Raw genomic sequence first — 14132 nt, forward strand, 5'->3', positions numbered from 1 at the left:
TCTTACTACTTTTATAGCACTTCCTTAGCATTCGAAAATCTCATTTTACTGCTGAGCTTTTAAAGGAAGTCTGGATATCCAACTACACTATGCTTCGTTCATGTGAACATTTTGAAGCTAAAGTTAAACCTTATAATCCATAGCATTTAAATAAAGGATTTCAAGATGTTAGATAACAACAAATAGAGGAAGATTTTCAACACTGAGTTCAGAAGAATAGCTGTTACTACATTATAGTTAACAGTTTCTACAATATTTTGGCAACTATTTTGACTACAGAAAAGCCCTTAAGACTTTTGGAAAAAGATACTAAGGAAACACATTAAGATTTGACACTGCTTCCTTAATTATTTCTGGAGCTAGTAAATAAACCACAAAGGTTAATATATTTTGATGATGATTTAGACATCATCTCTTTATCTTGCCATTTTTAATTTTAGGATAGAATTAATTTTCATTTTGGAACTTACATATGAACAACACTCAGAAATAGCCAAAAAGCTTCTAAGCATTCTGCTTGAATTCTATTTGTCATATAATTTATCTATCTATAAGACCCACGGTGACAAACTTCTTATAAACTTACGTGCTCAGTTGGAATCTAACAAAATTTTTAATGTTATTATAAATCCCTTTACCCTCTTCAATTGCAGACCTGAAATTAAAAAATAAATTAAGTGAAAAATATTATCATACAAAAATAAAGATCTATCTACTTTAAAACACCATAGAGCTAATTTTGAAAAGAAACTTCCAACTGATATAATACATCCATCACTAAAAAAGAATCTGTTATTTTCTTCACATATTAAGGTTAGAAAAAAATATGGAAACATTCTGGTAAAGAATTAAAGTCACACCTGTAAAGCTCTACCTGAACTAATTTCATTACACTATATTAAAATTCTTATTCTTAAAGATATTTCAACATTAAAATCATACATTGTCTTTCTACACAAGAGATACTATACATTTATAAAACCAAAATAATGATCTTCTTAATCCCTTCAATTCTATTTTTCTTAAAGGTAAAGATGCATGCATGGTAAGGGATTAATGTCAGGAATTAAATGGCAATAAAATTTATTAGAAATCTAGCACGTAAGCTGCTATTGCTCCTACATACAATCAGAAAGGTGCTTCAGCAGAATTACATAAAGAATACGGTTTACAAAGGTTCACTTAAATTCTCATTTGATTGAACCTAGGAAAATACATGTTTTTTAGACAACTTGCCCTTTCTTTCAAGATTTTCATACAATTCTAAGAATGCAAAGAAAAACACCTTATATCCCTACAAGACTGTGGCAATTCAGAGTCCTGAGCTCCATTTGAGGGCCCCACGGGTTAATGAAGTGCCCTGGGCATGTAATTAGCATGTACCACTGAACCTGAGTTAGACTCAGGTTATCTAATAGGTCGTTATCAAGTTACAGGAGTCAGGTGACCCCCACATGAACACTGTACAACTGACAATACCAGGTATAACATAAGAATCTTAAATCAATTAGAAGCCATGGCTAAAGGAGACAATGCTATTTAAAACGTAATCATTTGTATCACTAACAACAGGGACAATTTCAGACAGAAGGAAATAGGTATGGATGGAAACCAGATTATTTTAATACTTATGGTAAGGCCACACACATGCATATTTCTGATAGCCTGAATTTAACTAGAATAAAGGTCCCATTAAGGTTTACTGCTGTGCCACTACACTGGTGACATCTGGCTGGCAGTAAATATTTCTTAAATGAATGGCTCTGCAGTTTATTATGTCCTTTCCATCCCATACAAATAATTTTCTCCAAAACTATACACTAGGCCATAAATAAGACTAACTAGTAAAATAGTTCATCCACTGTGAATCTATTTATACACTGAATTTCTTTTCCAGTTGAACTGCCTGGAGATGGGTGCAGAAAAAGATGCGAAAAGATTCTCTGATGTGCACTCATGAAACAAAACTTACATTATGGTTTGGAAATCATCATCCACAAGGATCATGTCTGCCGCCTCTTTGCAAACATCAGTGCCAGTCTGACCCATTGCAACTCCAATGTCCGCAGCCTTCAGAGCAACTGCATCATTGACTCCATCTCCTGTCATGGCTACAACCGAGCCGTTCTTCTGTAGAGACTGGAGTGGAGAGTGGGGGGAGTTCTGATAAAAATGTTGCCTCCACAAAGATAAAGGGATAAACAACTCCTCTCTGTTTTACTCATATAATAAAGATTGGAAATACTACAGACCACCAATTTTTCAATAAACTTCAATATATGGAGGTGTTAAGATAAAGTATTGAAAAAGCTGTTATTATTGGTCTCATGTGTGAGAACCATGTCTAAAGTCTAATCTAGAGTGAATTCTACAGTGGCTCACAGGGGCAATTTTGGCTTGTAGAGGACATTTGGAGATATTTTTTATTATCATGACTGGATGCTACTGGCATCTAGAAGGTAGGGGTCAGGGTTGCTGCTAAATATCCTACAATGGACAGGATAGGCCCTCACAACAAAGAATCCACTCCAAAATGTCAATAGTGTGAAGGCTGAGCAACTCTGAACTAGTACAATGGAGGGCTATTGTGATTAACTAATGGATACTATGTCAGTTGCTTTGTATATATTTGCTGATTAATATAAATAACCATAAGCTTTTAAATATTGTTCCCTCTTAATATTTCCTTTTCTTGCTCTGTTTATACAGTTTCTAAGTAATTACTGCTAATTATACTGGGATGATCTGGCTATGGACTCCTGTCAGAACATATGTCTACAATGGTCAATTGTTTAAAGAAGGTTGTACTTGCAGGTATTTCATTAAAGTTTTCTTCTACATCTTCCTTTGCTAACTAAATTCTCTATTAATGCTTCCATTTCAAGCTCTAAAAATACAAATTCACCTCTTTTGCTTTACAATATCTCTGACTTTAATGCTCTATCAACATTCCTAGTAATGCAAACAAAATGAAAGACAAAAAGTAGCATTTTGGAGATAGCAATAAAACAACTGGATTCTTAGAGACCCACCTTAATAATTTTCATCTTGTGCCTTGGACTAGCTCTGTAAAATACCGCAACCTGTAAAAATACAGGATACACTAAAAATTTTCAATGTTAAGAAATATCAGAATAATTCATTCACTTATAACCATGATTTTTAAAATTATCTATTTAAACTGTATTTATCTTGCCACAGAGATCACGTTTAAGCAATACGTCATGTCTGTTAAGACACTCATTTGACATGATCATTTCAAACTTTACCAATGGTACCACAGGAAATACACAATCTAAACAATTTATCCAATTTAACCCATTATGTTTGAAGTCTAAAGAGACACAGCCTTATATTCTTGAAATGTTTCCGAGACAGAGAAGGAAAGAGCTCTCTTCCATATGTTTCTTCATTGCACTGGCAAACAACACAAGTGGCCTTTCCCCTTCGTTCTGTCTTCAGGAAGGATAAAGAACAGTTGCTTCTCAATGTGTCCAGGGCCTTTGTTGTTGTTGCTGTTTTGTTATTATTCTTGTTTAAAGTGTCAAGTGTCGGGGCTCCTGGGTGGTTCAGTGGGTTAAGCATCCTACTTCAGCTCAGGTCATGATCTCACGGTTCATGAGTTCGAGCCCTGCGTCGGGCTCGGTGCTGACAGCTCAGAGCCTGGAGCCTGGTTCAGATTTTGTGTCTCCCTTCCTCTCTGCCCCTCCTCTGCTCACCCTCTGCCTCTCTCTCAAAAAATAAACAAACATTTAAAAAAGTAATAAAAAATAAAGTGTCAAGTGTCTGCTCATTCTCCCTATTCATTTTAATTCTTTAGGTTCTCTTTCACTGTATCTCCAAGTTTATATGATCTAATCCCTCCACACCATGCATTTAATTCCCTTTTCTGATCCCACCTCCTGGTCTCCTGAAACCCCTTCACTGTGCCCCAAAGGCAGGCATCAACAACATCCCCTGCATCCTCCACTTTTGCACATTGCTCTAACCAAATTTTTCACAAAACAAGGTCATCCCTACAGTATCACCAGGAGAGCCTAGACAGGGGTAGGTGTCTTTTATTCCCCCTTCTTTATTCGTAAAACCTCAGTGTTGAATGTCCGAGGACGCTATACTTCCTACTAACTGCAGGCATTCAATGCTCCAGGTGGCTCCCCCACGTTTCACAAAATATTTTTCAGATTTTTTTTTTAATGAATACAATGTTGTATTCATTTCACGTGTACAACACAGTGATTCAACAATTCTATACATTACATAATGCTCACCATAAGAGTAGTTACCATCTATCACCATACATTATAATAATACTACGGACTATATTCCTTACACCGTATTTTTCATCCCTATGACTTAAGGAACTTCTGCCTCACTGTCACTCTTCCCAGCAACACTTCTAAGTCACAGTGATTTTAATATCTACAAAATATATCATTTTTCTCCCTACTGTCCTAGAGGATTAGTTCATACTAAGTTTTCTCTCTTTATACTTCCAATTTATCATCATCTCCAACCCTAGGCTCTGCTGACAACTTTGCTTCCCACTTCAAAGAAAACAGAATGAGAAGAGAACTTCCATAATTCCCACCAACCAACATTTGTATCCAGGCACTATCCTTTCCTTCTCTCCTTTTATTATAGATGAACTAACTGAATATGTTCCTATTACACAGGTCACATATTCCGCCTTCTGACCTATTTAAAGATCATTGCTCCATAAATTCTCCTCCCTCCTTATATCACTGCATCCTCATCATTATCATCAGTATGCAAACATGCTGTTATTTAGTCCATTTAAATAAAAACAAAACCAAAAACTTCCCTTCCTATTTTGTACACGACCGTACATTTTCCTTTTTCTTTATAGCGAAACTCTTCACAGCCAAGACGCACTTGCTGTCTCCCATCTTCCCTCTTCTCATGCTCTCCTGACTCCGTCCCAGTTGGGCCGCTGCCCCTACCAAGGCCCTGAAACCCCTGCTGAAGACTATCAAAGACCTCCTGCCTTGCTAACACCAGTGGTCATTTCTTTTCTGAGAAGCTCTCGGCAGCACACTAACATAGAGAGTAATTCCTTCCTCCTGAAACACTTTCTGCTCTTGGCTTCCATGACCACCTTTACTCTCCTGGTCTTCCTCCTACCTTTCTGGCTGCCCCTCTTTTGCAGGTTCTTCCGGATCTCCCTGAAGTCTGAATTCTGGAATATTCCAGGACTTAGTTCTTGGATTCCTCTCTATAAGAGGTCTAAGAATCCTCATCTGTCCCTAGGTGATCTCATCCAGCTTTAGAGATTTAATTTATTTTTATGAATTTTTGTCTTCAGCCCCAGTATCTTTTCTAAAATCCAGACCAATGAAATTAATCCACTCACCTATTTCACATTTCCTCTCGGATGTCCCATCTAAGACTTAAAAACATCACAAACGGAACCCCTGCTTTTCCCGAAAAACATGCTCCTTCATATCCTCTGTTAATGGCAAGTATATCCTTCTACTAGTTGCTCAGGCTCTAAATTTTGGGAGCCATCCTCAATTCCTTCTTTTCTCTCACATACCACAAGCAGTTTAACAGCAAAGTCTACTGGCTCCATCCTCAAATAAATCCAAAATTCAACCTCCTTACTCTAAACCCATTGCCAATACTCCAGGCCAGGATCTGAACTGACTTCTTATTTCTGCCCTTGCCTCCTGCAGTCTCTGCTCAATGTTAGAGACCAGAGTGAAACTGCTAAAAGAGAAGTCAGATCCTATCTTCTGCTCAAAACCCTCCAGTGATTTCCTGTCTCCTTCAGAAAGAAAGCCAAAGCCCATTAGTATCGACCCCTTTCTCCTCATTAGTCTTTTTTCACCTGAACTACACCTACACTGGCCTTCCCGATGTTCCTTAAACACACCATGCACACTCACCTCAAGGTCTTTGCACTTGTGTTCCCTCGTCTGGAATGCTCTTTCCTCAGATATTACATGGCCTACCCCTTTGTCAAGCAGTTTCTCGGCAATAAGGTCTCTAAAAATTTCAATTTGCCTCTTGAAAATTTCCACTCTCTCCTCCCTGCTTTTGTTGGTGCTCTTTACCACTTACCTGACATAATGTATATACTTACTTATCTTAGACTATAAGCTCCACGAAGGCAGTCCTCTATCAGTACATATAAAATGAAAAAATCACTGAGTCACTCTTAGTACCATCATCTAGACTGAACACAGTTTCTCTCCCAATTTTAATAAAGGTCTAAAACCAACCAGGACTGTTTTCTTAGGCAAAAGACTCAATTTAACAGTAACATCAAATTACTACTTATGCCTAGGTCCCTGAAGTACCATGAATCACATAATTCATATTTGGAGAACATATTTCTTTTTTAAAAAGTTCAAAAATCCCTTCAGACTCTTTAGTGTGTCTTTATTTTAATTTTTTTTACATTTACTTATTTTTGAGAGACAGAGACAGGTGGGGGAGGGGCAGACACAATGAGACACAGAATGAAGTATGCTCTAGGCTCTGAGCTGTCAGCACAGAGCTCGACGCAGGGCTCAAACTCACAAACTGAGATCATGACCTGAGCCGAAGTTGGACGCTTAACCAACTGAGCTGTCAGCACAGAGCTCGACGCAGGGCTCAAACTCACAAACTGAGATCATGACCTGAGCCGAAGTTGGACGCTTAACCAACTAAGCCATCGAGGCACACCTTTAGTGTGTCTTTAAAAAGGACTAAGGGTACATCTGTATTGAAAGTATACTGGTTACCTTCTAAGTGAAAATTCAATACTACTGCAGAGATTAATCATGTAGCACACAAGAAGGAAATACAAGAGTGTTCAGCAAAGACTGCAGATTTTAAAGAATGTTTAAATAAAAGGCTAATTACCAATACTCAGGTTGAACAGAGTAAAATTCTGCCTTTGTTCCACTGCAAAGCATTTGAACCATCGCAAATCATTCCATTATAGCCAATGTGGGTTATCATCGACAATGGCAGCAAAGAGGACATGCCAACTGTCAGAATGAAAGCATACTTCTTTTGCACAGTAATAAACTACCTGACATGCACCCGGTATGCCTACGACCTGATATAAGATTGCAGCATTTCAAAGGTTTGATGGCAACTCAAAAATAAGAGCAGCAGTTCTGAGACCAAGCAGATTTCACTGAAAGATCAGTTGGTGTTCTGCATGTGGTACAGAGGAAAATTTATTCTTAAAGCACCAGAAGAGCAGGTCAATATTTTAGTTGACTAAAAACGCTAAATTTAGTGACTCAAAATTATGGCCTAAGGAAATTAGATTTAAATTTCTGGGTTTTTATTGAAGTTTAATTATTTTTGAGAGAGACAGAGTTCTAGCCGGGGAGGAGCAGATAAAGGGAGACACACAATCAGAAGAAGGCTCCAGGCTCTGAGCTGTCAGCACAGAGCCTGACGTGGGGCTTGAACCCACAAACTAAGATCATGACCTGAGCCGAAGTCAGACACTTAATTGACTGAGCCACCGAGGTGCCCCAAGAAATTAGATTTAAAACAAAACACAGAAGGGTCTAAAGAATGAGCTACATCACTATATCACAGAGCTAGGATAAACCTGGGGCTAACTGAATTTCTTCTATTCATAATCTTTTCACCTTTATGTCTATTTCTCTACCTAGAAAAAAAAAACAATATACTGACTAAATGTAAAAGCACACAATAAAACTGTGTACTTTGGAAGCAAGAGGGAGAAAGATTGGATGAGGACAGGATGGTAAAAGGACAGCAGAAAAGAAGTAGAACTTTGTTTGAAAAGGAACAGGCTTAAGGAATTATATGAGAAAAAAAGGTGAAAATCATCAAAAAGAGGGGGGAAATCTCTGTGTTTCTTTTTTCCTCTTCTCTTCTCATGGGTCCTTCTTTGCAGTACCATATTTGGGTTAGCACTCATAGTTCTTTTTTTTTTTTTTTTAATGTTTACTTACTTGTTTGAAGGAGAGAGCAAGCAGGAGAGGGGCAGAGAGAGAAGAAAGAAAAGGAATCAAAGAATCCCAAGCAGGCTCCACGTTCAGTGCAGAGCCCAATGCAGGTTCAATCTCACAACCATGAGATCATGACCTGAGCAGAAATCAAGAATTGGATGCTTAACCAGCTGAGCCACCCAAGAGCCCCATCACTCACAGTTCTTTTGATCAACATTAACAGACAACGGTGCTAGGAAAGAAAAGGAAGTTAATAAGAATACAGGAGAATATGAAAGGAGAAATTAATGAAAAATATTCCTGGCATTAAAATAACCTGCCGAGACGACATGATACTCTACATAGAAAACCTGACAGACTCCACCAGAAGCCTACTAGAACTGATCCAAGAATTCAGCCAAGTTGCAGGGTACAAAATCAATGTACAGAAATCGGCTGCATTTTTATACACCAATAAGGAAGCAAGAGAAATCAAGAAACTGATCCCATTTACAATTGCACAAAAAAACATAAAATACCTAGGAATAAACCTAACCAAGGATACAAGAGATCTGTATGATGAAAACTATAGAAAACTTATGAAGGAAATTGAAGAAGATACAAAGAAATGGAAAAACATTCCATGCTCATAGATAGGAAGAATAAATATAGTTAAGATGTCATTACTACCCAAAGCACTCTACACATTCAATGCAATTCCAATCAAAATTGCACCAGCATACTTCTCAAAACTAGAACAAACTATCCAAAAATTTGTATGGAACCACAAAAGACCCCGAATAGCCAAAGTAATACTGAAAAATAAAACCAAAACGGGAGGTATCACCATCCCAGACTTCAGCCTCTACTACAAAGCTGTCATCCTCAAGACAGTATGGTATTGGCACAAAAACAGACACATAGACCAATGGAACAGAATTGAGAACTCAGAAGTGGACCCAAAAGTATACAGCCAACTGATCTTTGACAAAGCAGGAAAGAATATCCAATGGAAAAAAGACAGCCTTTTTAACAGATGGTGTTGGGAGAACTGGACAGCAACATGCAGAAGAATGAAACTAGATCATTTTCTCACACCATGCACAAAAATCAACTCAAAATGGATAAAGGACCTGAACGTGAGACAGGAAACTATCAACACCCTAGAGGAGAAAGCAGGAAACAACCTCCTTGACCTCCACCGCAGCAACTTCTTACTTGACACATCCCCAAAAGCAAGGGAATCAAGAGCAAAAATAAACTGTTGGGACCTCATCAAGATTAAAAGCTTCTGCACAGCCAAGGAAACAACCCAGAAAATTAATAGGCAACCAACGGAATGGGAAAAGATAGTTGCAAATGACATATCAGATAAAGGGTTAATATCCAGAATCTATAAGGAACTCACCAAACTACACGCCCGAAAAACAAACAACCCAGTGAAGAAATGGGCAGAAGACATGAACAGACACTTCTCCAAAGAGGACATCCAGATGGCCAACAGACACATGAAACGATGCTCAGCATCCCTCCTCATCAGGGAAATACAAATCAAAACCACACTGAGATACCACCTCACGCCAGTCAGAGTGGCTAAAATGAGCAAATCAGAGAACTCTAGATGCTGGCGAGGATGTGGAGAAACGGGCACCCTCCTACACTGTTGGTGGGAATGTAAACTGGTGCAGCCCCTCTGGAAAACAGTGTAGAGGTTCCTCAAAAAATTAACAATAGAAGTCCCCTATGACCCAGATATAGCACTGCTAGGAATTTACCCAAGGGATATAGAAATGCTGATGCATAGGAGCACATGGACCCCAATGTTCATAGCAGCACTCTCAACAACAGCCAAAACATGGAAAGAGCCTGCGTGTCCATCAACGGACGAATGGATCAAGAAGATGTGGTTAATCTATACGATGGAATACTACATGGCAATGAGAAACAATGAAATCTGGCCATGTGTAGCAACATGGATGGACCTTGAGGGTGTTATGCTGAGCAAAATAAGTGAGGCATAAAAGGACAAATATCCTATGTTTGCACGTATAGGAGGATTGGGAGGAGCTTAACAGAGGACCAAGGGAGAGAAGAAGGGGGAAAATAGTGGGGGAGAGGGAGAGAGGCAAACCATGAGAGATTCTTGAATGCTGACAACAAACTGAGGACTGATGGTTGTGGGGGGGGAGGAGGGAGATGGGCATGGAGGAGGGCACTTGTGGGGATGAGCACTGGGTGTTATATGGAAACCAACTTGACAATAAACTATTTGTGTAAAAAAAAAAAAAGAATAACCTGCCAAAGTTTACTGGCAGGAACGATATAAAGATACCCGATGAACTTAAGAAAACAAAACAGGTGACTGAAATAAAATATTTACAACCTATCAAAAAATCAAACAGCACACAGACTGGGGTTCTATTAAAGGAATTTGGGTAATAGGTTTGGTAGTAATACAAATGACGTTCTGCTACTGAAAAGAAAGAACAGAAGAGGATGTCCACTTCTATCAATGAGAAATATAGAACACACTAGAAGAAATCATAAACAAAAACATTGAGAACTCCAGATGGACTTTATAAACAATTCAACAAAATTGAGTTTCCAAACTATTCTTTAATTGGCTCTAGGTCAAAAGGACAGAGCAATGTTAGATCTGAAATATGAGGCTGAATTATGGAAAGAGAAAGCTAAAAAAACATTTTAATAAGGAACAGAATTAATATAATTTAGTACATGTGGGAAAATCTCAGTAAGCTGTCAATTCAGAAGTTTTTTGCTTTTAACACTAATAAAAGAAAGCCATTCAAACTGGTATGAAGTAAAGCATTAGACCAAATATACACGTTGGCTGTAAGAGAGTTCCATAAACATACTATGAAGTGGGGAAGAAAACAAAGTTATAGGATAAGGGCAGTCCACTTAAGCTCAAAGAGCTAAAACAATTCATTAATAATATTTAAAGAAAAGATTTAGGTATTCAAAAGCAATACCTGGAAGGAAGTGCTGTTATTTATGGAATTCCTCCTTAGAGTAGGACGACTTTAAACAATTCAATAAGCTTCTCACAAAGCTTGGGTTTTATATTGTTTTAGTCTCTTTGGAATAGCATCAGGGTATCTGCCATAATTAATGCACAAAAACTCTTATCTTGAAAAGATGTAATTTGCCCAGGCTGATGGTGTAATTTTTAATTTGCAATTTGCCTCTTCCTTCTCTAAGTACCTTTACGTTGGTTTCCAGAGTTCATTAGCATTTTTATCAGAGAGCCCAGAGAGTAAACCAAGAAAGCAAATAAAATGAAACTTCAAATCTGTCAATTTCACTACTTGTCACCATCTCTGGGAATAGATTTGGAGGGAAAGGTTGAACAAAAGTCTGTTGGGAAAATGTTTAATTAACTGCAGATTTCACATATATTTACTAATGTACACTCTGTCTCAATACCCCCAGGTAACCTAATACAGAATTTATTCTTTCAGAAATAAATGTCAGGAAGAAACTATCAGGAAAGGACACAAACACACAAAGTCCTGTTCAAATATGGAAACAGCTTCCTCACTAAATGCGAAATAAAGCAAATGCACACAATGCTCCCAGATGCTCTGAAAACAGCATTCAAAGTGACTGGAGCTTGACTAGAGCTTGAGAAAGAGAAAACAAAGGAGTAAAATAGTGCATTTCTACCAGTTACTATATCTAAAAATCTAACCTAGGGACTTAATGCTACTCTAAGCAGCACAGTTTGTGGAAATATAAGCTAAACCTTTTCAGAAGACAATTCATCAATATGCATTTTATAAATGTGTTGGTCACTGGTCCAAACTTTTCACATGTAGAAATTTATTCTACAGAAATAATCAGAGATAGGCACAAAGTCATGTACAATAATGTTCAATGAATCAGTAAGCAACAGATAACAAAGTCAGAAGTCACACAGACCTGGGCTCCCCAGTCCCAATGCCACTGCTACTGCTCATCAGCTCCGAAATTTCAGATTAGTATCCCAAATTCTCTGGGCCTCAGTTTCCTCATCTGAAAAAATGGGTCTGCCCACCTCTTATAAGATGGCTAGTAGAAGTAAATAGATAATGTACATAATATATGCATTGCCTGGTACATGGTTAATGGTTGCTTACTCTTATTATCCTTGAGGCATTATTTACACTAACAAAAAATAAATGGAAGTTAAAATTTCAACAAAAGAATGATTATATAGCTATGTATTTGCTATGTGTTTATACACACACAATATACCCAAGCAAAATATTGGGGATTCATTAAAAACATGTTTTATAATAACTAACATTTGCAGAAATGCTGATGTTAATGGATGTTCACATTTATTAACACTATAAAGTTCCAACCAGGTTTTGTTAAAACACATGGGTTGGGGTCTCTGAGTGGCTCAGTTGGTTAAAGTGGCCAACTTCAGCTCAGGTCATGATCTCTCAGTCTGTGAGTTTGAGCCCTGCGTCAGGCTCTGTGCTGATAGCTCAGAACCTGAGCCTGCTTCAGATTCTGTGTCTCCCTCTCTCTCTGCCTCTCCCCTGCTTGTTCCCTGTCTGTCTGTCTGTCTCTCTCTCTCTCTCTCAAATTAAATGAACATTTAAAAAAAAAGACCTGGGTTAACTTATTTTATTATTTTGGATGCTCTGCACAAGCTTTGAATATCTGGACTGTTTTACAGGTAGTTTCCATTTTGGCTCTTTTCTAGGTTTACAGTTTTTCTATAATAAACATATACTACTAATAAATAAATTTTCTAATCAGAAAACTGTATTATAAAAAGCTTTAAGATGTGGACGTAACTGAAGAAAATTCAGTGCTCTAAATATATAACTTGCAGTTCTGAGTGTAAAATAAGAAGGTAGCACATTTTATTACTGACAACAAATAAGTAGAATATGACTAACAAAATAAATTTCAGATGCTAAGCACTTATTTTCAAGGATACATAAATATATGTGCATAAATAGGTTGAATAACCACGAGAACAGGAAATCTACCGCCCATCTCTTATGGGGTCCTTCCTACAGGACTTGTGTGCCCACAAATCAGGCTTTGAAGTCCCCTAGAAAGCATCCTAAGATAATAAAATAATCATACACTTGAAGGCTCTGAAGAAGTTACTGTGTTATAGAAGAGGAGATACTTTTCCTATAAACACTTTGTTAGAAAAGCATTACACTCAACATTAAAAAGACATTTCAAAGAAAAAAAGCAGTCTTTTCCCCCAATTTATTTAAACTAAAAGAAAAAAAGACAGTCTTTTCAACAAATGGTGCTGAACAACTGAACATCCATCTGCAAAAAATTGAACCTTAACCCATTTCTCACAACATCCACAAAAATTCAAAATGGATCACAGACATTAGTGTAAAATCTAAAAATGTAAGACTTTTGGAAGATAATATAGGTAAAATAAAATTTTTGTGACATTGGGTTAGGCAGAGTATTCTTAGAGAAGACATCAAAATCATGATCCATAAAAGAAAAATAAGATAAACTAGACTTCATCACAGTTTGAAACCTCTGCTCTCTGAGAGTGTTAAAAGAATAAAAAAAAAAAAATAAGCCACAGACTAGGAAAAAATATTTCAAGTCAAATCTGATAAAGGACTTGTATCTATAATATATAAATAACTCTCAAATTCAGTAAGAAAACAGTCACAATTTTTAAAAAATAAGCAAAGCAGGCACTTCACTAAACAAGGGATATAATGGCAAATAAGCACATGAAAAGATACTCAACATCATTAATTGTGAGGGAAATGCAAATTAAAACAACAAGAAGATACTACTATAAACCTATCAGAATGGGGTGCGGGGGAACTAACAATCCCATGTACTGGAGAGGATGCAGAGCGATCAGAACTAGAAAACATTGCTAGTGGGAATGCAAAATAAGAAAGCCACCTTAAAAACAACTTTGCAGTTTCTTACAAGGTTAAGCATATATTAACCACGTGACCCAGCAACAACTCTTAGGTATTTATCCATGAGAAATGAACATTTATTTTCATACAAAGCTCTAAACACAAATGTTTATAGTAGTTTTATTCATAATCAACAAAAACTGGAAATAATACAAATGTCTTTAAACCAGTGAACAAGTAACACTTCCTCAAACACTGGAATACTACTCAGCAATTAAAAGAAGAACAAACTAGTAATACATACAACCAGCATGGATAAATCTCAAAG

The 14132-nt window shown here is 37.2% G+C and overlaps 1 protein-coding gene across 5 annotated transcripts in view; it reads right to left on the bottom strand.

Moving 5' to 3' along the window:
- The window catches only part of ATP2C1 (ATPase secretory pathway Ca2+ transporting 1), a 167165-nt gene that overhangs the window by 21200 nt on the left and 131833 nt on the right, over positions 1-14132 (bottom strand). For all 5 annotated transcript variants that reach the window (XM_039242188.1, XM_039242187.1, XM_039242191.1 and 2 more), the window contains 3 exons: positions 3033-3083; positions 1973-2139; positions 587-655 (listed from right to left, as the gene is read on the bottom strand). In XM_039242188.1, coding sequence (XP_039098119.1) covers positions 587-655; positions 1973-2139; positions 3033-3083 — 287 coding nt within the window. The remainder of the gene's footprint in view (positions 1-586; positions 656-1972; positions 2140-3032; positions 3084-14132) is intronic.

Source organism: Hyaena hyaena, unplaced genomic scaffold, assembly GCF_003009895.1.
Source record: "Hyaena hyaena isolate Hyena2069 unplaced genomic scaffold, ASM300989v1 scaffold_210, whole genome shotgun sequence".
Classification (NCBI taxonomy): domain Eukaryota; kingdom Metazoa; phylum Chordata; class Mammalia; order Carnivora; family Hyaenidae; genus Hyaena; species Hyaena hyaena.